Here is a 27,614-nt window from a genome sequence, read left to right as displayed (position 1 = left end):
AGTAGAAATACCACACTGACAGGCCATAGATATGAGGCTAATATTGTTTATTAAGAGAAAGAATTATGCAGCAAAGCAAGTTAATTGGGCTGCATGCAACTCTGTTTTTCTGAGATTTTTACAATCCTTGTTTCAGGATTGACCTTTAATATTATCTTTTATACTGAGCTTGCAATTTAGGTCAATTCTTCTCATCACAATAACTAAGAAATGGAACTGATCTGAATGAATTAAAGATGCCAAAGAAAAAAATATGCTAACTTTTAGTGGGAATAGTTTAGTGGATTACTCCTAATTGGTATTGGTCTGCTATCTCTTAAGCTTATATCAATGATGGATTCGGAAATTCCATATGAGCTGGTCAACTTCACAGTAGTCAATCCAGGAAGGACAGTGTAAAGTACAATAAGAACTAAATATATTTAAGAAGACAAAGTGGCTAATAATATTTAACAACAAAATGTAAAATAATAAGATAAAGCCACAAAAATCCCATAGGTTTGCTCTCATTAGGGAGACAACTGGTGGTAAATTTAATTTGAGGGACCTCATGCCTTTGGCGAAGGGAAAGATTGAGAAGATGGGACCTTCATGTTGTTCTCAGCTGAAATTGAACCCACACTGTTAGCACTATTCCTCATCAAAAACCAGCTGTCCAACTAACAGACCTAACTGACCCCCTGAAACAAATGTAATATGCTGCATACTGCAATGAAAAATAGATTCAAACAAGGATAATCGACTGTTTTGAAATAACTGGGGATAAGGTTGAAAGATCCTCGGTAATCTTAAATACCTTAACATTCAAACCCAATCGCTGCAAACTAAGAGCTGAATTGTGTCCATTTTATTTGCATTGTTTTTATTGATTACTGGACAAATATTGACCAAGCTACCAGGTAAACACTATAATAGGAATATGGTCCACTGATGCAGTAATAAGGACATTGACAGGTACATGAATAGGAAAGGTTTGGAGGGACATGGGCTAAATGCAGGAAAATGGGCAAATCAGTATGGAAACCTGGTTGGAATGGACAAGTTAGGCCGAAGGGCCTGTTTCCATGCAGTGTATCTTTATGACTCATTACGATCCTTTGACTCGATTTATTTTGAATAGTGCTATGCTGACTGTCTTGCATTAGTTTTCTTTCTAAGCAATGTTAAATCATCTTGTAATTAGTGTTCAGTCATAGACAAATTGCACACATACAAAATCTGCTTCAGCTCCTAATCTTCTCTTCTGGTCTTTTTGTAGGAGTCCCATCAGAATATCACGAGCAGCTGCTGATATTCCCATAGGCAAGTAGAGCGGCTTGTGAAGAATGTTATTGTACATTTCAGCTACATCTTGACTGTAAAAGGGAGGCTGTCCAGGTAAAAGAAAGGAACATTACTCATTGATCAAATCTTGGAGGAAATAATAGACAATAGGTGCAGGAGTAGGCCATTCTGCCCTTTGAGCCTGCACCACCATTCAATATGATCATGGCTGATCACCCTTAATCAGTATCCTGTTCCTGCCTTATCTCCATAATTCTTGATTCCACTATCCTTGAGAGCTCTATCCAACTCTTTCTTAAATGAATCCAGAGACTGGGCCTCTACTGCCCTCTGGGGCAGAGCATTCCACACAGCCACCACTCTCTGGGTGAAGAAGTTTCTCCTCATCTCTGTCCTAAATGGTCTACCCCGTATTTTTAAGCTGTGTCCTCTGGTTCGGCACTCACCCATCAGCGCAAACACGTTTCCTGCCTCCAGTGTGTCCAATCCTTTAATAATCTTATATGTCTCAATCAGATCCTCTCTCAGTCTTCTAAACTCAAGGGTATACAAGCCCAGTCGCTCCAGTCTTTCAGCATAAGGTAGTCCCGCCATTCCAGGAATTGACCTTGTGAACCTACGCTGCACTCCCTCAATAGCCAGAATGTCTTTCCTCAAATTTGGAGACCAGAACTGCACACAGTACTCCAGGTGTGGTCTCACCAGGTCCCTGTACAGCTGCAGAAGAACCTCTTTGCTTCTATACTCAATCCCTCTTGTTATGAAGGCCAGCATGCTGTTAGCCTTCTTCACTACCTGCTGTACCTGCATGCTTACCTTCATTGACTGGTGTACAAGAACACCCAGATCTCTTTGTACTGCCCCTTTACCTAAATTGATTCCATTTAGGTAGTAATCTGCCATCCTGTTCTTGCCACCAAAGTGGATAACCATACATTTATCCACTTTAGTTAGGTCACACTTGGAATATTGCATACATGCTTTGGACAGGGTACAGAAAAGGTTTACCGGATATTTCCTGGAATGGGAGATTTTAGCTATGAAGAGAGGTTGGATAGACTGGGTTTGTTTTCATTGGAATTCAGGAGGTTGAGGAGCGAGCTGATAGAAGTTTATAAGATTGTGAATGGCATAGATAGAGTGGTAAGTATGAGGTTTTTTTCCCAGGGGTCAATTACTAGGGGATACAGGTTAAAGGTGGGAGGGTGGAGGAGTTTAAAATGGATGTGTGAGGCCAAGTTTTCACACAAATGATGGTAAGTACCTGGAATGCACTACCAGAGAAAGTGGTGGAAGCAGACACAGTAGCAGCATTCAAGAAGCACCTGGACAAGTACATGAATAGGGAGGGAATAGAGGGACAGTTTTCGTATGGAAGGATAAAGTCTGTTGATGCAGGCTTGGAGGATTGAAGTGCCTGTTCCTGTGCTGTTTTATTCTTTGTGGACCAGAAGGGTCTGGGTACAGACTACGGTTGCCTCACAAAAGTTAGCTCCTGTGATGACATGCAAACAAGAAATGCAGAGTTTGATATCAAATTGATTTTACAAGATTAGAAACATACCCCAATATGCTACATTGAGTTTTGGATCTAGACTTCTGCTTCATGAAGTAGATTTACAGTGTACTACTTACCAGTCCAAACAACATCTCAAAGAGGACTGCACCAAAGCACCACCAGTCAACAGTGCGATCATAGAGCTGTTTTTGTAAAACTTCTGGGGCAAGATACTGACAAAACAAAATACATTTAGAATAGATGTTCATGCATTTTCCATGATGTGACAATTTGCTGCCTGCCAGTATTAAATGCAAGTAATAACTAATTAAAAGTGATTTGATCACACCAGATGAACAAAAGTAAATTATGTAAAAATATTCCATTAACTTTCTTCCACCAAATAGAAATCCAACTAACAATCAAAACTTGATCTGTTATGTGTGAATACTTATATATTGAACTGTAATAATTCTACACTTACAGTGAAGCAATTTAGCTATGTGCCCACTTTTCACTGTTATAAATATGACAAATACTCCAATTGAGGTAATATATGGAAGAATGGTAATAGTCAAGATTAAGCCAAGTTAATTGTTTAAAGACAGCAGCAAAGGTGAAACAGATAGTAAAGCATAGAAATATTAAAATATTCAATTCAGACTGTGCTGCAAAAATCCATAAACATTGCAGCAAAACAGAAGGGTTCTGTAGCAGGGTCACCGGACTCAAAACATTAACTCTGCTTTTTCTCCACAGATGCTGCCAGACCTGCTGAGTTACTCCAGCAATTTCTGTTTTTGTTTCTGATTTTCAGCATCTACAGCTCTTTATTTTATTATGATAATCATTGCAGGGTGGATGTCTAAATTTATGTTACATGTAAAAACTATGTTTTTTGCATTATGTCCTTGCAAAGTTGCTTTAGCTATTTAAAATCTTACAAGCCAGATTGAATCCAATCTAAAAAATAAATATAATAATTGAAGTTGAAAAACCTAGGAATTGGGACTAGCTAAATTGCTTTTGCAGAGAGCCGATGTGGACTTGATTGGCTGACTACTCCCATACTTTCCCATTCTGTACTCTGTACTGTTCTACATACCTCAGGTGTCCCACAGAAAGTAGAGGTTGTTCCTGTTGGTTCTATTACTTCTTTACAAAGCCCAAAGTCTGTCAGTACAATATGGCCCTGAAATATATAACAAAAACTAGAATTTGTATGGTTCTCTAACTATTCCTATCTTACTGACAAAAAGCTAGGAAGATTGTTATTGATACCTGAGAATCCAAGAGAATATTTTCAGGCTTCAAATCCCTGGAATGCAAAGTGAGATTGATTACTTAGCACAGATGCTTTGGAAATTTATAAGAAGTGTTACAAAAGACACTTTTATAGCAGAACTCACCGGTACACGATGTTGAGTGAATGTAGGTATCCTATGGCACTGGCCACCTCCGATGCATAAAATCTAGCTCTTGGTTCTGGAAAAGTGTGTTCTCGTTGCAAATGGAAGAACAGCTGTTACATTTAAAAAAGACTTCTTAGTGGCTTTAATGTTTCAATTGTTTCTGGCAGTCATGTACTTTCACATGAAGCTTTCACGGATGGCCTCTGGATCAAAATGTTGTGGACAAACTGGTCAACATATAGTATACAATCTACAGCCCTGGCAAAAGAAGTTCCTGGGCACTATCTTCTTTCCAGAATATTGGAAACGTTTAACAGCTCGATACCCCCAATACTTTGCTCATCTTCTGGATGGTCATAGGACAGCATTGCTTTGGTCTGATGTTTGGCTGCCCATTCCCCTTGAGTCTGACCAATAGGAATCAGCTAATTAGAAAAGTTACTGTGAAGAGACTCCTAAGATTTCCTTTTATTGTTCTTTTATATTTTTATCTTTAAAACTGCACTGAAATCAGTTTGCAAAGATGTAGGTTGAGGAAAATCATACATTTAACATAACATCAGGATGGCATGGAAAATTTCTAATTACTTTTTCTTTTTTCCTGTTTTTACTTGTTGTCCTGGAATAGTGTTTTCAGACTGGTTCAATATTATATGCATAAAAAGTGTGTTTCATTAATGTGATATTTCTTCCCAATGTCGTTATTATTTTGGCAATTGTACTGAATACATGTTTCAGAACTGTCCATGCCCCTGGCTAAGCTGTTCCAGTACAAAAACACTTACTTAACATTATGACACAGGGTAAACTCTCCTGCTTAATTTAAAACCAGCAACACAGAAAAGATTTATCCTGTGCAGTATTCTGTAAAAATCAAGTGGCCAAGAACTATGTAAAGTAAAAATTAACAACTTTATTTCTTAAAGTATACCAGAGAATAATTAACTAACCACTATTTACAATGTATTTCTCTAATCTATCTTTTACCTTCCCTTCTATAATACTAGTCCAATAAAATTCCCAATTAAGATTTACAAAACAACACTTCTTATATCAAAACCAGACAGCTTTCGGTTCTTGTCTTCAGATCTTCCTGTGTCATTTCTTCTGGTCAGGAATTTCTGCTTTACAGGTTACTGATTGAAAAGGTGCCTTTTTAACAGAGTTATTTTTCAGGCAATCTGTTTACATGCCGTGGCAGTTCTTCTCTCAGCTGTTCAATTTTCCCCGGTCTTATACTCAAGCGCATCGAATTGTGTCATTGGCCCTCAAGATGGTCAATTTAAACTTGATTGGAGTTTGATATGTTTTGGGTATAATTAAAATTAATTAGCTGAATTCAAGTTTGTTTTTGTCTCCAAGCAACAAACTAATCGAGTTGTTTGACTCATTGTTACATTGTTACCTTTTTGAGAACACTTGGTGCTGTGTCTGGTAGTTCTGCTGCTTGTAATTCTCTTAAAGTAAACCCACATCTTCATAACACCCCCCCCTTAAGGAAAAAATGAACCATCATAATTAAAAGAGGGCTTCATTTTTTTTCTACCTTTTAAACACATTACCTGAACATACCGATAACTTTCATATAAATTCACCTTAACTTCTTTTATATATATATTACATGAAACATTAAATAAAGACAAATCTCATCTAAATTCTGTCAGTTATATCAGCGATAACATGTCTGTGGTTACATTCTTCCGACCTGCAATGTGTATGATTTTTAAATTAAAAGTCTGTAACATAAGACTCCAATGAAATAGTCTCATATTCTTATCTTTAAAACATTCTAAGAATGTAAGCAGATTGTGTTCAGTGTACACAATCGTCTCCGACACATTGTTCGTGACATACACATTAAAATGCTGTAAGGCCAGTACCAAACTCAATAGTTCATTTTTGATTGTGGAGTATTTCCTCTGGTGGATGTTGATCTTCTTCGAAAAGTAACCAACTGGCAGTTCAATCCCATCCTCATTTTCCTGGAGGAGTACAGCTCCAACTCCAATGTCACGAGCATTGATGGCACCTTTAAAAGGTTTTGAAAAGTTTGGTGTAGCTAAAACTAGCTTGGTGGTTAAAAGTGATTTCAAGTAGTGGAATGCCTCCTGGTATGGTTCTGACCACCGAAACTTTGTGTTCTTCTTCAGCAGATTGATTAACCGTGCCACTACACTGCTGATGTTTGGAACAAACTTCCAATAGAATCTACTGAGTCCTAGGAATCGAAGCACTCCTTTCTTCGAGGTTGGTCATGGAAATTCCTCGATAGCCTTTGTGTTTGTATCCCGTGGGGTCAAACTTCCATGACCCCATGACCGATGTTGTCCCAAGAGAATCACCTTTGCTTTTGCGAATTCCTTTTATTTAAGTTTATCACCAGTTTTGCTTCTCATAGTCATTCAAAGACCTTTGCCAACTGTACCCATGTGATCTTTCCAAGATCACTACATTGTCCAAATAGATGCACCGTTTGTTAATCCAGCCACATCTCTGTTCATGAGTCTTTGGAATGTTGCAGGCACGTTCTTCATTCCAAAGGGCATCACTTTAAACTGATATAACCCATTTGGGGTTACAAAAGTGGAAATTTCTTTTGCTGTCTCTGATAAAGGTACCTGCCAGTAACCATGCATAAAGTCCAACTTGGTGATGTAACTAGCTTGACCGACTTTCTCAATATAGTCCTCCAATCTAGGAATTGGATATGAGTCCGATTTTGTAACAGCATTGACCTTCCGCTAATCCACGCAGAATTAATGAATCGAGGATTATTAATATTCTTACAACCACATCCATAAACATCACTCTGTCTGACTGACACACAGCAGCACAGTATGTACAATCTTCAACATGCACTCTAGAGATTCACCAAGATTCCTTAGACAGCAACTTCTAAATGGTAGTGATTGAGGGTTTCGAAGATACGTGGTAACACTACCCCTGCAACTCCTTACGGTTGTGTATTTGTGTTAAAATCCTGTTTCCTACCAATTTCATCTATATAGTCTGCATATACTGGCGTTTAAGGCAGCCCAGAGAAGATTCAATAATTTGATCCCAGATATGGAGTGGATGTCTCATGAAGAGAGGTTCAATAGATTGGGCCTTTACTCTTTGCAGTTTAAAAGAATGAGGGGAGACTTGCTTGAAAGATACACGATTCTTAGGGGGCTTGACAAGGTAGCTGCAGCATTTATGGAAGAGCCTTGGACCAGAAAGCATAATCTCAGCATAAGAAGTCACATATTTCAGATGGAAATGAGTAAATATTTCTTCTTTCAGAGGGTGGTGAATCCATGGAATTCTTTACTGCAGAGAGCTATAGTGGCTGGGTCATTAAGTATATTCAAGACTGAGATGAACACATTTTTAATCAATAAAGGTATCAAGGCTTAAGAGGAAAGGATTAAGTTAAGGATTATCAAATCAGCTCGGGTTTTATTGGATGGTGGACCAGATGGGTGCTTGTCTGGATAGATGCAGCTCCAACAACACTCAAGAAGCTTTTCATGATCTGGACACAACAGCTCACTTGATTGGCACCACATCCACAAACATTAACTCCCTCCACCACTGATACTCAGTAGCAGCAGTGTGTACTATTAACAAGATGCACTGCAGAAATTCACCAACGGATCCTTAGACAGCTCCTTCCAAACTCACGATCAATTCCATCAAGAAGGACAAGGGCACCAGATACATGAGAACACCACCATCTAACTGAGTAAGCCACTCACCATCCTGACTTGGAAATATATTGACATTCCTTCACTGTCGCTGAATCAAAATCCTGTAATTCCCTCCGTAATGGCATTATGGCTCCTTCCATAGTACTTGGACTTCAGTGGTTCAAGAAGGCAGCACACCACTTTTTCGAGGTCAACTAGGGACAGGCAATAAATGCTGGCCAGCCAGTGATGACCATGTGCCAAAGCATCCAAAGAACAAAGTTTGAGTCAAACCAGAAATAATCCAATTTTAACTGCTTCTTTGGGACTTTGCCTCTTTGTGGCTGATGGTGGAACTATGGCTGAACAAATAACTTTAGAAGTAAGAGACAAATGCTACACCCAGGAAAAGACAACATAGAACTTGGGACAATCAGCAAAACTACACCCATCCAGGCAAGCATCCATCTGCTCCACCGTTTAATGAAACCATGGCTGATTTGATAATCCTCAACTTCACTTTGCCAAGGTAGATGATGATGTGTGCTGTTAGTCAATAGACAATAGACAATAGATGCAGGAGTAGGCCATTCAGCCCTTCAAGCCTGCACCGCCATTCAATATGATCATGGCTGATCATTCCCAATCAGTATCCTGTTCCAGCCTTATCTCCATAACCCTTGACTCCACTATCTTTAAGAGCTCTATCCAATTCTTTCTTAAATGAATCCAGAGACTGGGCCTCCACTGCCCTCTGGGGCAGAGCATTCCACGCAGCCACCACTCTCTGGGTGAAGTAGTTTCTCCTCATCTCTGTCCTAAATGATCTACCCCGTATTTTTAACTACTGGATTAGTGGTGCTCGAAGAGCACAGCAGTTCAGGCAGCATCCAACGAGCAGCGAAATCAACGTTTCGGGCAAAAGCCCTTCATCAGGAATAAAGGCAGTGAGCCTGAAGCATGGAGAGATAAGCTAGAGGAGGGTGGGGGTGGGGAGAGAGTAGCACAGAGTACAATGGGTGAGTGGGGGAGGAGATGAAGGTGATAGGTCAAGGAGGAGAGGGTGGAGTGAATAGGTGGAAAAGAAGATAGGCAGGTCGGACAAGTCAAGGAGTTAGTAACTGAGCACCACCCACGCCCTCCACCTCCTCCAAGACTTCCGTTTCCCTGGCCCCCAACGCCTTATCTTCACCATGGATATCCAATCCCTCTACACCTCCATTCGCCATGACCAGGGCCTCCAAGCCCTCCGTTTTTTCCTCGCCAGACGTCCCCAACAGTACCCTTCCACTGACACTCTCATTCGTTTGGCCGAACTGGTCCTCACCCTTAACAATTTCTCCTTTGAATCCTCCCACTTCCTCCAGACCAAAGGTGTAGCCATGGGCACACGTATGGGCCCCAGCTATGCCTGTCTCTTTGTTGGCTATGTAGAACAGTTGATCTTCCGTAATTACACCGGCACCACTCCCCACCTCTTCCTCCGCTACATTGATGACTGCATTGGCGCCACCTTGTGCTCCCGTGAGGAGGTTGAGCAATTCATCAACTTCACCAACACATTCCACCCTGACCTTAAATTTACCTGGACCATCTCTGACACCTCGCTCCCCTTCCTGGACCTCTCCATCTCCATTAGTGACGACCGACTTGACACTGACATTTTTTACAAACCCACTGACTCCCATAGCTACCTGGATTACACCTCTTCCCACCCTATCTCTTGCAAAAATGCCATCCCGTATTCCCAATTTCTCCGCCTCCGCCGTATCTGTTCCCAGGAGGACCAGTTCCACCATAGGACACACCAGATGGCCTCCTTCTTTAGAGACCGCAATTTCCCTTGCCACGTGGTTAAAGATGCCCTCCAACGCATCTCGTCCACATCCCGCACCTCCGCCCTCAGACCCCACCCCTCCAACCGTAACAAGGACAGAACGCCCCTTGTGCTCACCTTCCACCCTACCAACCTTCGCATCAACCAAATCATCCGTCGGCATTTCCGCCACCTCCAAAAAGACCCCACCACCAGGGATATATTTCCCTCCCCACCCCTTTCCGCCTTCCGCAAAGACCGTTCCCTCCGTGACTACCTGGTCAGGTCCACACCCCCCTACGACCCACCCTCCCATTCTGGCACTTTCCCCTGCCACCGCAGGAACTGTAAAACCTGTGCCCACACCTCCTCCCTCACCTCTATCCAAGGCCCTAAAGGAGCCTTCCACATCCATCAAAGTTTCACCTGCACATCCACCAATATCATTTATTGTATCCGTTGCTCCCGATGTGGTCTCCTCTACATTGGGGAGACTGGGCGCCTCCTAGCAGAGCGCTTTAGGGAACATCTCCGAGACACCCGCACCAATCAACCAAACCGCCCCGTGGCCCAACATTTCAACTCCCCCTCCCACTCTGCCGAGGACATGGAGGTCCTGGGCCTCCTTCACCGCCGCTCCCTCACCACCAGACGACTGGAGGAAGAACGCCTTATCTTCCGCCTCGGAACACTTCAACCCCAGGGCATCAATGTGGACTTCAACAGCTTCCTCATTTCCCCTTCCCCCACCTCATCCTAGTTTCAAACTTGCAGCTCAGTTACTAACTCCTTGACTTGTCCGACCTGCCTATCTTCTTTTCCACCTATTCACTCCACCCTCTCCTCCTTGACCTATCACCTTCATCTCCTCCCCCACTCACCCATTGTACTCTATGCTACTCTCTCCCCACCCCCACCCTCCTCTAGCTTATCTCTCCATGCTTCAGGCTCACTGCCTTTATTCCTGATGAAGGGCTTTTGCCCGAAACGTTGATTTCGCTGCTCGTTGGATGCTGCCTGAACTGCTGTGCTCTTCCAGCACCACTAATCCAGTACTTGATTTTCAGCATCTGCAGTCATTGTTTCTACCCGTATTTTTAAGTTGTGTCCTCTGGTTCGGCACTCCCCCATCAGCGGAAATATGTTTCCTCCTGCCAGAGTGTCCAATCCTTTCATAATCCTATACGTTTCAATCAGATCCCCTCTCAGTCTTCTAAACTCAAGGGTATACAAGCCCAGTCGCTTCAGTATTTCCGTGTAAGGCAATCCTGCCATTCCAGGAATTGACCTCGTGAACCTACGCTGCACTCCCTCAATAGCCAGAATGTCTTTCCTCAAATTTGGAGACCAGAACTGTACACAGTACTCCAGGTGTGGTCTCACCAGGGCCCTGTACAGCTGCAGAAGCACCTCTTTGCTTCTATACTCAATTCCTCTTGTTATGAAGGCCAGCATGCTATTAGCCTTCTTCACGACCTGCTGTACCTGCATGCTTGCCTTCATTGACTGGTGGACAAGAACACCCAGATCTCTCTGAACAGCCCCTTTACCTAATTTGATACCATTGAGGTAGTAATCTGCCTTCCTGTTCTTGCCACCAAAGTGGATAACCAGACATCTATCCACATTAAACTGCATCTGCCATGCATCTGCCCACTCACCTAACTTGTCCAGGTCACCCTGTAATCTCCTAACATCCTCATCACATTTCACCCTACCACCCAGCTTTGTATCATCAGCAAATTTGCTAATGTTATTGCTAATACCATCTTCTATATCATTTACATATATTGTAAAAAGCTGCGGTCCCAGCACGGATCCCTGTGGTACCCCACTGGTCACTGCCTGCCATTCCGAAATGGAGCCGTTAATCACTACCCTTTGTTTCCTATTAGCCAACCAATTCTCTATCCAATCTAGTACTTTGCCCCCAATACCGTGCGCCCTAATTTTACTCACTAACCTCTTGTGTGGGACTTTATCAAAAGCTTTCTGAAAGTCCAGGTACACTACATCCACTGGATCTCCCTCGTCCATCTTCCGAGTTACATCCTCAAAAAATTCAAGAAGATTAGTCAAGCATGATTTCCCCTTCATAAATCCATGCTGACTCTGTCCTATCCTGTTACTATTATCCAGATGTGCCGTAATTTCCTCCTTTATAATAGACTCCAGCATCTTTCCCACCACTGAGGTCAGACTAACTGGTCTATAATTTCCTGCTTTCTCCCGCCCACCCTTCTTAAAAAGTGGCACAACATTAGCCGCCCTCCAATCCTCAGGAACCGACCCCGATTCTATTGAACTCTGGAAAATAATCACCAGCGCATCCACGATTTCCCGAGCCACCTCCTTCAGTACCCTGGGATGCAGGCCATCAGGTCCCGGAGACTTATCAACCTTCAGACCTAACAGTCTCTCCAACACCAAATCCTGGCAAAGTCCATGGGTCATTTGGTGGCCTATTGTTGATAGTCAGTTTACCGATGTGACTGTGGCCATCCAAGGCAGACCATCATCTACCATTGAACTTTTGTCCTGAGAAACCCTGAGAGATCCATTACTGGCGGCATTGCAACCATTCACACTGCATTAGCTGGAGGCATTCAAAGGATTGTTAAACACAAAGAATGCTGTAGATTTCAGTAGGTTTGGCAGTGTCTCAGCAGGTTTAAAGGGGAGAGAAACAGACTTAATGTTGTGAGTCCAATATTCAGTTTTGAAGAAGAGTCATAATGAACTTGAAAAGTTAACTGTTTCTCTCTTCACAGACACTGCCAAACCTACTGAGTTCCTGTAGAATTCTCTGTTTGTTTCAGATTTCCAACACCTGTTGTATTTTGTTTTTATTTAATGCTTCTGCAGCCATTTCACTAAATTAAAATAAAGTTAAAAATCAGACAACGCCAGGTTATAGTCCAACAGATGAAGTTGGAAGCAGTAGCTTTCGGAGTGTTGTCCCTTCATCAGGTAGCTGTGGAGCAGGATCATAAGACACAGAATTTATCGTAAAAGACGACAGTGTCAAAAAGCTGAAATTATATATTGAACACTACTGGATTCAATATATCATTTTAGCTGAATGACACTGTAATCTTTTGTGATAAATTATGTGTCTTATGATCCTGCTCCACAGCTACCTGATGAAGGGGCAGCACTCCGAAAGCTAGTGCTTCCAAATAAACCTGTTGGACTATAAACTGGTGTTGTGTGGTTTTTAACTTTGTCCATCCCAATCCAACACCAGCACCTTCAACATCATAAATCAAAATAGTCCTAGCAACGACAATCGGATTATTGAACACACCATTTTAATACTACGTATTAATGGCTGCATTAAACCAGCATGGGGCATTGTGCATTCACAATGTATTTTAGAAATCAGGGTAAGGAATATTTCATAATAAATAATATCAGTCCCAATCCTGATATATTTTTACTAAAACCTCCACAAGTTAGTGACATCCTTGTCTGTATCTACTGCAAAAGGTGGTTGCAAATGACACCTTTCCAGATAAGGAAACATCCACTTCATGGAGTTCCAGTTTTGTCAATAGTGTGGGGAAGTGGCTGGCTTAAGTAAATGTGCCATCTCTGAGCAGTGATGAGAACATTCTCCACCACATTCTAGAAGCCAATTGCTGTGTTATAGTGCACAATTCTGTTGCAGTATTACTTGAGTTGCAATGCTGCATAGAAACCAACACCAATAATATGTGACCATAGAAATTGGAGGCGAATGGCTGCAACAGTTAACTTTCAAAGTGAGATTCAAACTTTATGAAGCAACTGTAATCTTACATTATCCACTCACCTCTCCACCATTAACATAGTCCAGGACAAAATAAAGTTTCTCCGTTGTCTGAAAGCAGTAGTGGAGCCCAACCAGAAAAGGATGCTTGAGGTTCTTCAATAGCACATTGCGTTCAGACATAATGTTCTTTTGCTAATTTAAAATAGGCACGATTAGAATCTGAACAAGCAGCCAATGAGAAAAGACATATCTGCCCCTTAGTATGTACTTTTAAATAATGTACTTATACAACCACAGTACATACACAAGAATTATTTCAATGTTAACCCAGCTTCACTTCACTGCATGCAAAATTCTATTTAATATTATTGACCAGTCATGTACAATAAATTTTACCTATGTACAATAAATGTACCCAATCTAAAAGGACAGTTATTCAGTGACTAAAACTCTCCAATCTTGGATGGTGGATTCAGCTCCACAGACTTGAACACAGAAGTGGGCTGACATTTCAGAGAAATGCTAGGGAGGGCGGGGGGATGCTGCATTGTCATTTGTAAAACCTTTTGGCTATGGATACACTCGTCATTGAGCAACCACTGCAAAGGTCTGGTGGGGAGGGGAGAGGCTACTGTATAAGCCTTTCAGTCATCATATACTGTGGTGCTGATACCTCAGAAAAATTCTTCAGGCTGTATGCTTGTAGCAGAATGTATATAGTTAATGCCAAAATATTGCAAATGGATTGACGTACCTTTAATACAAAGTGCTCAGTCTCGGAAAATAGTATTTTAGTGTATTTTCCACAACATTTGATTCAAAATGTTTTGTAATGCACTTATGATATTTGATTAGTAAAGCATATGTCGAGAAAAAATGTGTCATTTTCAAATAAAACATTCAACTAGGGTTTCGTTTTTTCCCTCTGGCACTAAAAAATTACAGAGCTATTTTGCAAAAGTACGGAAATAGAATTAATTGGAGAACAAAAAGCACAATAAAAATTTTTTTCAAGTATGTATTGGCCAGTATTCACTTCTCAACCAAAATCACTCAACATATTATCTGGCCATTACGAGATTACTGTTTTTGAGATCTTTCTGTGCAGTTTGCTGCAGTTTTCCCTACATTTGAAGTATCTCAAAAGTACTCGATGCTTGTAAAGAGCTTTGGCGTTGCCTTCAGACCAGGAAAGATATTATGTAAATGAAAATCTTTATTTCCTTTCTTGTTTAAAAACTTTACAAGGTTTACTTGGAGCTGTGACAGGCCACAGGCATGTCTTAAAACCAAGAAAGCAGATAATGACTTTGGTAAATTAATCTTATAAGCACTAATCTACAAAGTAGATGGGTTAGTGCTTCAATTAAAAGTGCAAGGAAAGAATTTTAATTCTCATTCTTTTCCAGTGTTATTAGATGTAATCAATGTTTCCCAAATCTTGTCCTTGCAAGCCCTATTTGAAATTCAACAACCAAAATTCTGCATCATTTCAGCACTGATTTTGCTTCGGTTGTGATCCCACTCCTTGCTGTTACATTTGACCTTGAGATGAGCTTCAAGACTTCATATTTGCTCTGTTTCAGACTTCCCGTTGTCAAGCATTCAGTAGGAATGATGGGGAGCAAAATCATTCTGAAAATCACTCCCTACACTTACCTCGAAACCTCTCTCTCTAGGCAATTTTCTCCCTGACCTCATCTTCAAAACACGCATCTTAATCTTAGCCACTTAGTTTAAGCAATAATCTCTGGTGTTGACCCTAGCAACAGCCACTGCACCTAGTGGCGTTGCTGACAGTGGAGAACTGCTGGGATCTGATTGACCTGCTGCTACTGGTGAACAGGAATTCTGCTGTTCGGTCTGAAATCCCAGTGAACTATAGATTGTAAGCCTAACATCTGTGGTAGATGAGTTACTTGCCAAGATTCTGATGGATAAGATATACATGCATTTGGAAAGACAGGGTTTCATTAGGAGTAGTCAGCATGGCTTTGTGCACAGGAAATCATGCTTCACAAATTTGTTAGAGTACTTTGATGAAGTGACCAGGAGAGTTGATGAGGACAGAGCAGTAGACGTACTCTATATGGATTTCAGTAAGGCCTTTGATGAGGCTCCACATGATAAGCTGCTCTGGAAGGTTAGATTGCATGAAATCAAAGGCAAGCTGGCAAATTGGATACATAATTGACATGATGGTAGGAAGCAGAGGGTAATAGTGGAAGGGTGCTTGTCAGACTGGAGGCCTGCAATTTGTATGTGCCTCAGAGGTCAGTGCTGGGTCCATTGCTGTTTGTTATCTATATCAATCTTTTGGATGAGAATGTAAATAAGTTTGCAGATGACACTAAAATAGGCAGGATCGTTAACAGTGAGGAAGGTTATCGAAATTACAGCAGGATTTTGATCAACTGGGGATGTGGGCCGAGGAATGGCAAATGGAGTTTAACATAGATAAGTATGAAGTGTTGCACTTTGGAAAATCAAATCAAGATAGGAGTTTCATGATGAATGGTAGGGTTTTAAGGAGTGTAGTGGAACAGAAGGACCTTGGAGTTCAGGTGCACAGAACTCTGAAAGTGAAGTCACTGATAGACAGAGTAGTGAAGAAGGCTTTTAGCACACTGGCCTTCATCAGTCAGGGCATTGAGTATAGAAGTTGGGAAGTTATGTTGCAGTTATTCCGAATTTTGGTGAGGCCACAGTTGGAGTATTGTGTTCAGTTCTGGTCACCTTGCTTTAGGAAGGATGTTATTAAATTGGAAAGAGTGCAGAAGAAATTTACAAGGATGTAGCCTGGATTCAAGGCACTGAGTTATAGGGAGAGTTTGGTCAAGCTAGGACTTTTTTCTTTAGAGTGTAGGAGACTGAGGGGGGATCTAATAGAGGTATAAGATCATGAGCGGCATGAACAGGATGAACATACTCAGTCTTTTTCCCAGGGTTGGGGAATTGAGGACAAGAGAACATAAGTTTAAGATAAGTGGGGAAAAAAACTAATGGGAACCTGAGAGGCAACTTTTTTTTTACCAGAGGGTGGCATGCTTACAGAATGAGCTGCCAGGAGAGGTGGTTGGGGCATGTACATAACAACATTTAAAAAATTTGTCAAGAAAAGATTTAGAAAGATATGGGCTAAGTGCAGGGAAATGGGGTTAGCGTGGTGGATATTTTGGTCGGCATGGACCAGTTTCGGCCGAAGGGCCTGTCTTTATGTTGTAGATCGCTATGACTTTATTACTTTTTGAAGGTCCGATGCTGACCTGTTATATTTGCCTTTAGAGGCACTGATTCAGTCAGGCCTGTCCCAAGGAAAAAAAGCAGGCTTGGAGAAACACAAGACCTAATTAAGCAACATTAAATCCATCTCAATACCTCCTTTTGTGTCTCAATGTCATATTTTATCTTATAAAGCTTTTACAAAGTCTGCTGAGACATGCTATTACGTTAAAAGTTCTAAGGATAAGATATTGTTGTCACACACAAGAGGTTAAGCTTTGAGACCTTTTTATACTTACATCATTCCTATTCAGGATCATTTTCTTCTGCAAGACTTTAATAGCATAAAACCTGCCATCAGACTTACGTTTAGCAAGGAGAACCTAAAATGATATTGAAGAGTGTTAAAGTTCCAGCTCAGTCTGCCACTCTTTACACATAGGGTATGAAAATTACACACTTTCCAAGACTATATTGACCAAGTGAAAAGTACAAATTAAATTTGATGATGTCTAAATGAAATTATTTGAACACATTTAAAGACAGATGCAAGTTTTCATAAACTTCATAAACTTGGATCTAGCACAATCAATAAAAAGCTTTTAAAAAAAACCCTTGACAAAAAACAGAAGAGGCTGAGTTTGTTGCCACTGCCATTATTAGTTGGAGCCGTGCACAATTATTTGCAGTACTGAGATGTTTCTTCTCAACCACATTTGAGAATGTTGCAGATTTATTCCTCTGAGAGAGATCAATATTCAATGAGTTATCAGGTTTATGACCAGATGCCTGGTGAGATTAATACTGTTCCAGTTAGGATACCCAAAATTAGTAAAACCCCCTTACTGAGGAGGGATGAACTTGCTCTCCCTTCTTTATCCATCTACTCTGCCCAGTTGGTTGTAGCAGGTTACGAAGGATCTCTGTGGATAACTTTCTCCCAGATCGAAATTAATTTATACTTTAAAAGGAGCCAATTTAGGAGATTTTCTTGAGTTTACAAAAAGTTGGGTCTATTAGTTACCAAATGTAAGAATAAGTAATAAGGCAATAGAAGACTAAGAAGTGAATAGAAAAAAAGTTTAAAAGAAGAAATATGGGTTAGTCTCTGGGCCATTTGTTTGGGGTAAATGCAAGAAAATTGTGTCCATTATAGTGATTGATATCAGTTGCATTGATGTTGGCAGCTGAACAGTTGATTTCAAGATTTTTAGCTTTGCAAATTCATTGGAATTATTTTGTCCTATTTTCTTTTCATTGACTTGCTGGCTAGTTGGCTTTTAGCACTGTGGGAGGGATAATCATTTATCTGCAATGCAGGTGTGTCAAGTGGGTGGTAATTCAACTGTGACCTTCAAAGCATACTAGCACTCAAACCCAGACTAGTACATGTGAGTGCCTCAGATCATAAGATTAATTTCCTCCATTAGTACATAAATACTAGAGTTGAACTGGCTTTTAATCTTTGCTCTTTGGTGTTCTTGAAAGGGTAAAATATGAAACATATTTCTTACCTAGATGCTGTCTTTTCTCTCATCAATCTGAGATAACTTCCAAGAGATCATAACGCAGTTTGTACTGCATTTCTCCCTTTTAGATTCATCCCTTTGAAGCTTCATTGACACTTCAACAGGTGTGCCATTTCAGGGTCTCTCTCTTGCTCTCTCAACAGACACACAAGATTTATATCTGCAATCATTTTACATGTAGCAGTCCTCTTTTACAAAATTTGATGTAATTAAAAGTTTAGTGTGTCATAGGTGATCTGGGGTTGCGATCCATGGTTCATGACAGCCTGACACAATCCTTTTAAAATGGTTGATGGGGAACTGAAATTGTTGAAACTTTGGATGGAAGACATGATTTGGAGATGCCGATGTTGGACTGGGGTGTACAAAGTTAAAAATCACACAACACCAGGTTATAGTCCAACAGGTTTAATTGGAAGCACTAGCTTTCGGAGCGCTGCCTGATGAAGGAGCAGCACTCTGAAAGCTAGTGTTTCCAATTAAACCTGTTGGACAATAACCTGGTATTGTGTGATTTTTAACTTTGGATGGAAGAAGCATTTATCATTTAGCTTTTCCAGCTGGATAGGTGATATTTTCACTAGTCCAATCCTCTCATCTTTAGTTGTTTAGAGATAAAACTTTGACTCCTTTGACTGTAAAGCATTTGAAGAGGTTTAATCCCCAATCAATGAGATAATTTGTAGAATGTACATAAAAAGATGTGTTTTGCTATTGGCGCAGTATGACATCCATGATTGTGCCCAACATCAAAACAGGTTCAAAGTTGTGTTGCAGGAGAAACCAAATTTAAAAATAAAATCATATTAATATTAAAATAATTCACTTACTTTTCCAAAGCTCCCTTTCCCAATTATTTTTAGAAAATCAAAGTCCGTTGGTTTGGCACTATAAATAAATAATAATTTGTAAATTAATTTTTAAATTAAATCTTTCCTGAGATAGTCAGTAATTATTCCAATGTTAAAAAGAACTTACAAGGAATTGGCGGATGGTCCCAGGTTGATGTTGCTCTGTGCTGACATGATCTGAGGCTCAAAGGAAGGGATGTTAAACCTTTCTAATAAGGATCTGCAAATCCTAAATTTCAAAACAGGAAATCAAGGGTCAAGAATGTTTTCTACTCACTGGCTTCACCTTGTTATTTTGAATTTTTGAATGTGTACATTTTTTACACAGGACGAGTTCTGGAAAGGGAAGTAAATACCAGCAGCTTCTTAATGTTTGAAATCTAAGCCCTTAAATTTCATCCTGCTTTAAACCAAGATTTTATGAAGCTATGGTTTCGTGAAACCATTTCAAATAGATACTGCTTTCATGACAAAATTGTATTTGAAAACTTACGAAAGGCTTGAATTATGATTTATCAGAATGGTGTCATTCACAATCTGTATGATTGAGGAAATTACATATTTTCTGGAAACAAGAAAACTGCACAAAATATTTCATTCCACAGAGTTAAACATATTGACAGCAGATTCATTTATTTTTAGGGCATTTTATTGCACTTGTTCCTGGATTAATCACAATACAATTCTCCCAAAGCAGATTTCCTGTCTTCCATGGTCCCTGAGCAGTTACGCTCTTGATGGCTGAATTTCACCAAGAATTAACTGAAATTTACAAAAAAACCTGACAAGTTCCAATTTCAGGGAGAGGCATGGAGGGTTTGCCTCTGTTAGCTCCTTTGAGTTTTTTGATGCAATATTGTTTCTGATGCAATAATATGTTTACCTTTAGATATGAAGTATGCCCCTATTTCACTGTGCCCATGCTATCATATACTCACCAGTGGCAGAAGTACTCACCACTGCTAAGACACTCCCAGACTTTCAACACCAGTGCCATATTTGAAGCCCAGCCTGTGCACTGGGTCAAGCACTGCCAACCACAATCCATGGCCCTCTACACAGTGGGAGGGAAGCAAGAAAGAAAAGCTTGTGTGGGCACGTTGATGACTTCCACTGTCGAAGTGACTACTACTTTATCCCTAAAACAAAGTCTGGCATAACCTCTTGTTCTATGGCAGCATCATATATTGGAAAGTCTTCAAATGGTTGAAAACTTAACAACACAAAAGACAGAACTTAACAACAGAAAATAAATAAAAAAGCTGTGTTTGCTTTTGGGAACAAACATAGACCTTTCAAGCATCAACATATTTAAAAACAATTAACGCTCTCATCTATTGGAACTGAATGTCAATTAAGTCCTGTCTGGGTTATTATGCGTGACTTTGTATTATGAAGGTGAAGGTGATGTACCTTCTGTACGATGTCCTCATCTGCCTCCTCACAAGACTAATGCTGCTCTCCCAGCTTTTCAGAATCCATTACATTCTCCTGTTTGCTTGCTCCAATGTTCTGCAGCAAGGCCCCTCAGACTGATCCAAGCATCAGTCTCATCACCTGCCTCATAATGATCTTGGTAAAAGAATGAGCTGCATTGTATCTCTGTTGGACCTTCGTTAGGGTTTACGTAGTGGAGTCATTGGCCATTGTTGCTGAAGGTAGTCCTTGTCTCCCAGTAAGCATCCTTAAAAGACAACTGGTTCTTGAAAGGAAAAGGAACACAAGTGTTCTCAGGAATATAGGCATCACAGCAACTCTCAGAGTTCTTAGTGCAGACTTTACAATATGGTACAGATAGTCACAGATGCCATGTACATTGATAGAATGGAATCCATGTCTGTTGATGACATCAGCCATATTGTGATATGACATTCTCAACACAACCTGTATGCCGTTTACCTTGCTGTGCACTTAGGGGAAAGGCCTATGGCACAGGCTGAAGGAACAATACCTCTTCAGCAATCTGAGGGAACCTCAGCTACAACTTCTTTGTGTGGAGCTAGAATTTGCGGTTGGTCCTGCGATTGCTGATACCTCTGTTCTTCCTCAATTTCTCTGTACCTACATAGCAGTGTGGCCACGGCACCAATGACCTCTGCTGTGGTGTGATCCATTGGCCAAGGTTCCAATAAAACATTGTGGGGAATATCAGAAACAGAACACATTCTTTGTAATGGGACCAGTCTGCAGTTGCATCACATACAAATGACAGTTTAGTATATTCCTATATACAGTGAGACAAGGGAGACTTTAACAAGGAGCGCCATGGACTTTGACATAGGGGACCATATCCTACTGTATGCTGCACCAGTCATACAGCACAAGTAGGAGATTGTAAGTGAGCTAGGATTACTGAAACCTTGACGTGGTCATTTGGCTGAAGCAATGCAGTGTGTTTACCATATAAACTGCTGCCACATACTACAGGTGTGAAACTGACGTAGCCATAGAACAACATGTCTGCACCCTTGACTGAGCGCTGCTGATAACAAGGAAAAAGTGCCAAGCTGTGTGTTTCTGCTAAATGGTAAGCCCAGACAGAAACAATGTGAGCTTTCAAGTTATCAATGAGGTGGCAAAGCACAAAGCAATGTAGAGGTGTTGTGACCATCCAAGTTGGCATTCCTGATGAAGGACTTATGACCGTAACATCAACTCTTCTGCACCTCAGATGCTGCCTGACCTGCTGTACTTTTCCAGTGCCACATTTTTCAACACTGACTCTCTAGCATCTGCAGTCCTCAAAGTGAATAAGTACCAAAAGAGCAAGAGAAGACCCCTGAGGTGCAGCCTGGTGTAATTCATGATTTGAGTGCATGTCCCGGTGTGCAAAGTGGCCTGGCAGCAGCATTGCAACAAAAGATTTTGATGTACTTCAAAGTGAAGCAAAGTAGTGAACTGTCCTCTAAGTGAGTCAGAGATGCACCATGACAATGTGGTGAGGCTGATGCATGTTGATGTCAACATCCACAGAGAAGGGGATGCAAACAGTTATTTCCCATGGAGTTTGCCTGAGATGTTTGGCATGGTTGGCCAACATGGGTGCCTAGAGGAGCAACTGGTGAGCTGGAGCTGCCAGGGTTCCACTATGGCTTTCATCCCAGGAATTGCACCATCTACTTTTGATCAATAAAGTGAGAGGAAAGGAAATCATATATGAATGAGGCTAGATTAAGTCCTTGCCAAGTGAAATATAAAAACACAGAAATAGGGACTTTTCATTAACTGTCAAGATTTTTATCTCGCTTTTCAAAACATGAATGGGAATGTGAAGTTATGCACTTTAACATTAAGAAAGAAAGAAATTAATATAATTTAAAAGGAGAAAGACTGCAGAAAGCTGCAACACAGAGAGATTTAGGGGTCCTCATGCACAAATCATAGAAATCTAACATACAAATTCAGCAGGTAATAGGGAAGGCAAAAGGAATGTTGGCTTTCAAAGACAGTGCACAATATAATATGGAAGTCTTGCTGAAATTATACAAGGCAGTAAGGCAAAGCACACCTACAATATTGTGTACAATTTAATCCTCTTATTTAAAGAAAGATTTAACGGTAACTGAGGCAGTCCAGAGAAGGTTCACTTGGTTGATTCCAAATATGGGGGTGATTTTCTTAAGAGGAGGATTGGGCAGTTTGGGTTTCTACTTATTGGAGAGGAGACATTGTTGAAATGTATAAGGTTCTTAGGGTGCTTAACAGGGTGGATGTGGAAAGTTGTTTCCCTTTGTGGGAATGTCCAGGACCAGAGGAAGGAATTGCCCATTTAAGAGAAGAATATTCTTCTCATTGGATAGCGAATCTGTGGAATACTTTACAACAGATGGCTGTCAAGGTTGAGTCATTAAATATATTCAAGGATGAATAGACAGATTTGTAATTAATAAGGGAATCAAGGTTTATGGGGAAAAGGTAGGAAAGTAGAGTCCAAGGATTATCAGATCAGCCATGATCTCACTGAATTAAGAAGCAGACCTGAAGGCCCAAGTGGCCTACTTTTGCTTCTACACATTGTGATCTTATGGACTAGGTTGATAAATATGGAAAGTAAAGGATTCTACAGGTTTTGTAGAAGTACAAAAAGAACAAAATAGTTTTAAAACAATATCATTGGTCAGACCACAATTCGAACATTATGTCTTGTTTCATGTATTACATAGCTGAAGGAAAGCAAGCAACTGATGATAAGATGTAGATACTAGGCATGATAGTCTTTAAGTCTGATAAGATTGGAGAAACTAGGACTCTCTTCCTTAGAACAGAGAAAATTGAGACATCAGAGGTGGTCAGAATAGAGAGTTGCTATAACGATATGAATAGGTAAATGTAAACCGATATATTATCCTTAACCAAGTGCTATTTTCTCATTACTCTTCATGGTCCTACTTTAGCTTGATTAGGAGAAATCAAGATTTAGATTATTGTCCTTATGTTTAAATTTTCAATTATGGGTTTGTCCAACTTCCTCCAGATTGACAAAATCCATCCAGGCACCCTCTGTTCTTCTGTTGAGCTCTCCAGCTCCAACTGCTCCCCATCCGCTATTAGTGGTTGAACTGTCAGTTGCACAAATCTTAGTCAATCTCAGTGCACTAAATACCTTCACTTCTCTCTGTTGACCGTACCAAAAATACATTAACTTTAGAAAAAAAGACTTGCATTTATAAAGCAACTTTCACATCCCTGGGATACCCAAAGAGTCTTCCAGCCAATTAAGTACTTTTGACACTCAGTGGCTGCTCTCCTGTCTTATGTCCCTACCTTTGAGCTGGCACTGAATACCTTTGATTGAGCCCCACCCCCCAACAGTCTCCGGGAAGGCGGCTTGTTGGAAGATCTTGCCTGCAGTTGGCAGTGGATTGTGGTGCTTTATTTAGTACTTAAGAGCCTCAATTTGTGGCAGTATGGGAAAGTTGGCAATGGACCTTCCAACTGAATCTCCCAAAGGAGATGGGAAATGGTGGAGATTGGGTACGCCACCACGTTGCCTAATTAACTGTCCACCACCCTCCCCCTGCCTTGCCTCCTCCTGGACCAGAGGATACTGCCATCAAGGCCTTAGGGCACAGAATGAGTGGATTTGGCCCAATGTAGAGCTGTCTTTCTGTAGAGCAACCAGTTGTCCCATTTCACTGCTGTATCCTCGTAGTTGTACACATTATATTCCCCCAAGTCGCGATTCAATTAATGTTTGGAATTACTGATCATCTCAGATTTCACCTGCCTCAGGGGCAGCAAGTTCCATCTCAATACCATCTCTTGATATAGGGGAACGCGAGAGGGACAGAACTTCTTCCAAGGGAGATCCAATGGCCTTCATTGGTGCAATAAGGCTCTAAATAGTTGATTCTGTAAATTGTAGCATGTATCATGATGTTGTCAAAAACATCCTCACACATCATGTTTACATCAGCAGAAGAAGGTTGCCAGCAATCTGGAGGTCTTTATGAAAAGAAATGGTTCTATGAAAAATCCAACAGCTCTATTTTGTTGTCATCGGTTACATTAAATCTGGGCTACATGAGCTGGTGTTCAAAGACTGACATGTAAAACAGCTTATGGATGTATTTTGGCTGCAGCTACTAGCCTGAGATTGGTAGCAGAAGTAACAGCTTCAGCCAAGCAGTCCTGTTTGTTTTGTCTGGCACCAATTTGCACGGTTCTGTCTACGCAATTAAACATGAAATATTTTGTGTATGTGGGTGGTGCTTCCACACACTTTGACATTTAAATCAACTCTGGCTAAGTACATTTTCAAATTAACACATTTTAAAATGGGATTGGACAGCCCATTGGATTTATTTTCTTCTATTGAATACAAAATACAAATTCTTGTTGTAGCCTCTAACAATATTGGGACTTTGTTCGTGGGTGGCTGGGGTCTCGTAACACTGCCTTCCTGCCTTCTAAAGTCAGGAGAGGTTTAACAAACTGCTTCATTGCAACATCCAAGTTGCACTATAAACATAATCTAATGATTCTGATGTAAACATGACTTTGGTAATAAAAGCAAATTACTGTGGATGCTGGAATCTGAAACCAAAAGAAATAATGCTGGAAAATCTCAGCAGGTCTGGCAGCATCTGTAAGGAGAGAAAAGAGCTGACGTTTCAAGTCTAACTGACCAACACAGCTTTGACAAAGGGTCAGTTAGACTCAAAATATTAGCTCTTTTCTCTCCTTACAGATGCTGCCAGACCTGCTGAGATTTTCCAGCATTTTCTCTTTTGATTAGTTTAGTAATATTCATGTTCCAATGCGACAGTTAACAAGATGATACATAATTCTGGATTAGTGGTGCTGGAAGAGCACAGCAGTTCAGGCAGCATCCAACGAGCAGCGAAATCGACGTTTCAGGCAAAATCCCTTCATCAGGAATAAAGGCAGTGAGCCTGAAGCGTGGAGAGATAAGCGAGAGGAGGGTGTGGGTGGGGAGAGAGTAGCATAGAGTACAATGGGTGAGTGGGGGAGGAGATGAAGGTGATAGGTCAGGGAGGGGAGGGTGGAGTGGATAGGTGGAAAAGGAGCTAGGCAGGTCGGACAAGTCCGGACAAGTCAAGGGGACAGTGCTGAACTGGAAGTTTGAAACTAGATGAGGTGGGGGAAGGGGAAATGAGGAAGCTGTTGAAGTCCACATTGATGCCCTGGGGTTGAAGTGTTCCGAGGTGGAAGATGAGGCGTTCTTCCTCCAGGCGTCTGGTGGTGAGGGAGCGGCGGTGAAGGAGGCCCAGGACCTCCATGTCCTCAGCAGAGTGGGAGGGGGAGTTGAAATATTGGGCCACGGGGCGGTTTGGTTGATTGGTGCGGGTGTCTCGGAGATGTTCCCTAAAGCGCTCTGCTAGGAGGCGCCCAGTCTCCCCAATGTAGAGGAGACCACATCGGGAGCAACGGATACAATAAATGATATTAGTGGATGTGCAAGTAAAACTTTGATGGATGTGGAAGGCTCCTTTAGGGCCTTGGATAGAGGTGAGGGAGGAGGTGTGGGCACAGGTTTTACAGTTCCTGTGGTGGCAGGGGAAAGTGCCAGAATGGGAGGGTGGGTCGTAGGGGGGTGTGGACCTGACCAGGTAGTCACAGAGGGAACGGTCTTTGTGGAAGGTGGAAAGGGGTGGGGAGGCAAATATATCCCTGGTGGTGGGGTCTTTTTGGAGGTGGCAGAAATGTCGGCGGATGATTTGGTTGATGCGAAGGTTGGTAGGGTGGAAGGTGAGCACCAGGGGCGTTCTGTCCTTGTTACGGTTGGAGGGGTGGGGTCTGAGGGTGGAGGTGCGGGATGTGGATGAGATGCGTTGGAGGGCATCTTTAACCACGTGGGAAGGGAAATTGCGGTCTCTAAAGAAGGAGGCCATCTGGTGTGTTCTATGGTGGAACTGGTCCTCCTGGGAGCAGATCCGGCAGCGGCGGAGGAATTGGGAATACGGGATGGCATTTTTGCAAGAGATAGGGTGGGAAGAGGTGTAATCCAGGTAGCTGTGGGAGTCGGTGGGTTTGTAAAAAATGTCAGTGTCAAGTCGGTCATCACTAATGGAGATGGAGAGGTCCAGGAAGGGGAGGGAGGTGTCAGAGATGGTCCAGGCAAATTTAAGGTCAGGGTAGAATGTGTTGGTGAAGTTGATGAATTGCTCAACCTCCTCGCGGGAGCACGAGGTGCTGCCAATGCAGTCATCAATGTAGCGGAGGAAGAGGTGGGGAGTGGTGCCAGTGTAATTACGGAAGATCAACTGTTCTACATAGCCAACAAAGAGACAGGCATAGCTGGGGCCCATACGTGTGCCCATGGCTACCCCTTTGGTCTGGAGGAAGTGGGAGGATTCGAAGGAGAAATTGTTAAGGGTGAGGACCAGTTCGGCCAAGCGAATGAGAGTGTCGGTGGAAGGGTGCTGTTGGGGACGTCTGGAGAGGAAAAAATGGAGGGCTTGGAGGCCCTGGTCTTGGCGGATGGAGGTGTAGAGGGATTGGATATCCATGGTGAAGATAAGGCGTTGGGGGCCGGGGAAATGGAAGTCTTGGAGGAGGTGGAAGGCGTGGGTGGTGTCGCGAACATATGTGGGGAGTTTCTGGACTGGGGGGATAGGACAGTGTCGAGGTAGGTAGAGATGAGTTCAGTGGGGCAGGAACATGCTGAGACAATGGGTCGGCCAGGGTGGTCAGACTTGTGGATCTTGGGAAGGAGGTAGAACCGGGCAGTGCAGGATTCCCGATCTATGAGGTTGGTAGCTGTGGGTGGGAGATCTCCTGAGGTGATGAGGTTCTGTACGGTCTGGGAGATGATGGTTTGGTGATGGGGGGTGGGGTCATGGTCGAGGGGAGTCCGGGAACCCTGCACTGCTCGGTTCTACCTCCTTCCCAAGATCCACAAGTGTGACCACCCTGGCCGATCCATTATCTCAGCATGCTCCTGCCCCACTGAACTCCTCTCTACCTACCTCGACACTGTCCTATCCCCCCTCGTCCAGACATTCCCCACATACGTTCGAGACACCACCCACACCCTCCACCTCCTCCAAGACTTCCGTTTCCCCGGCCCCTAACGCCTCATCTTCACCATGGATATCCAATCCCTTTACACCT

At 41.9% G+C, this 27,614-nt stretch overlaps 1 protein-coding gene across 3 annotated transcripts in view; it reads right to left on the bottom strand.

Moving 5' to 3' along the window:
• sgk2a (serum/glucocorticoid regulated kinase 2a) overlaps positions 1-27,614 on the bottom strand; it is a 45,843-nt gene that overhangs the window by 2,106 nt on the left and 16,123 nt on the right. For all 3 annotated transcript variants that reach the window (XM_072556380.1, XM_072556382.1, XM_072556379.1), the window contains exons 3-11: positions 19,165-19,266; positions 19,017-19,074; positions 16,957-17,040; positions 13,496-13,627; positions 4,192-4,304; positions 4,064-4,100; positions 3,888-3,974; positions 2,920-3,015; positions 1,214-1,369 (exon numbers count right to left, since the gene is read on the bottom strand). In XM_072556380.1, the coding sequence (XP_072412481.1) occupies positions 1,214-1,369; positions 2,920-3,015; positions 3,888-3,974; positions 4,064-4,100; positions 4,192-4,304; positions 13,496-13,627; positions 16,957-17,040; positions 19,017-19,074; positions 19,165-19,211 (810 nt within the window). In that variant the 5' untranslated portion in view covers positions 19,212-19,266. The remainder of the gene's footprint in view (positions 1-1,213; positions 1,370-2,919; positions 3,016-3,887; positions 3,975-4,063; positions 4,101-4,191; positions 4,305-13,495; positions 13,628-16,956; positions 17,041-19,016; positions 19,075-19,164; positions 19,267-27,614) is intronic.

This window comes from Chiloscyllium punctatum, chromosome 37, assembly GCF_047496795.1.
Source record: "Chiloscyllium punctatum isolate Juve2018m chromosome 37, sChiPun1.3, whole genome shotgun sequence".
Lineage (NCBI taxonomy): Eukaryota > Metazoa > Chordata > Chondrichthyes > Orectolobiformes > Hemiscylliidae > Chiloscyllium > Chiloscyllium punctatum.
The sequence above is the reverse complement of the archived record's forward strand: the minus strand, read 5'-3'. Positions and strand labels throughout refer to the sequence as shown.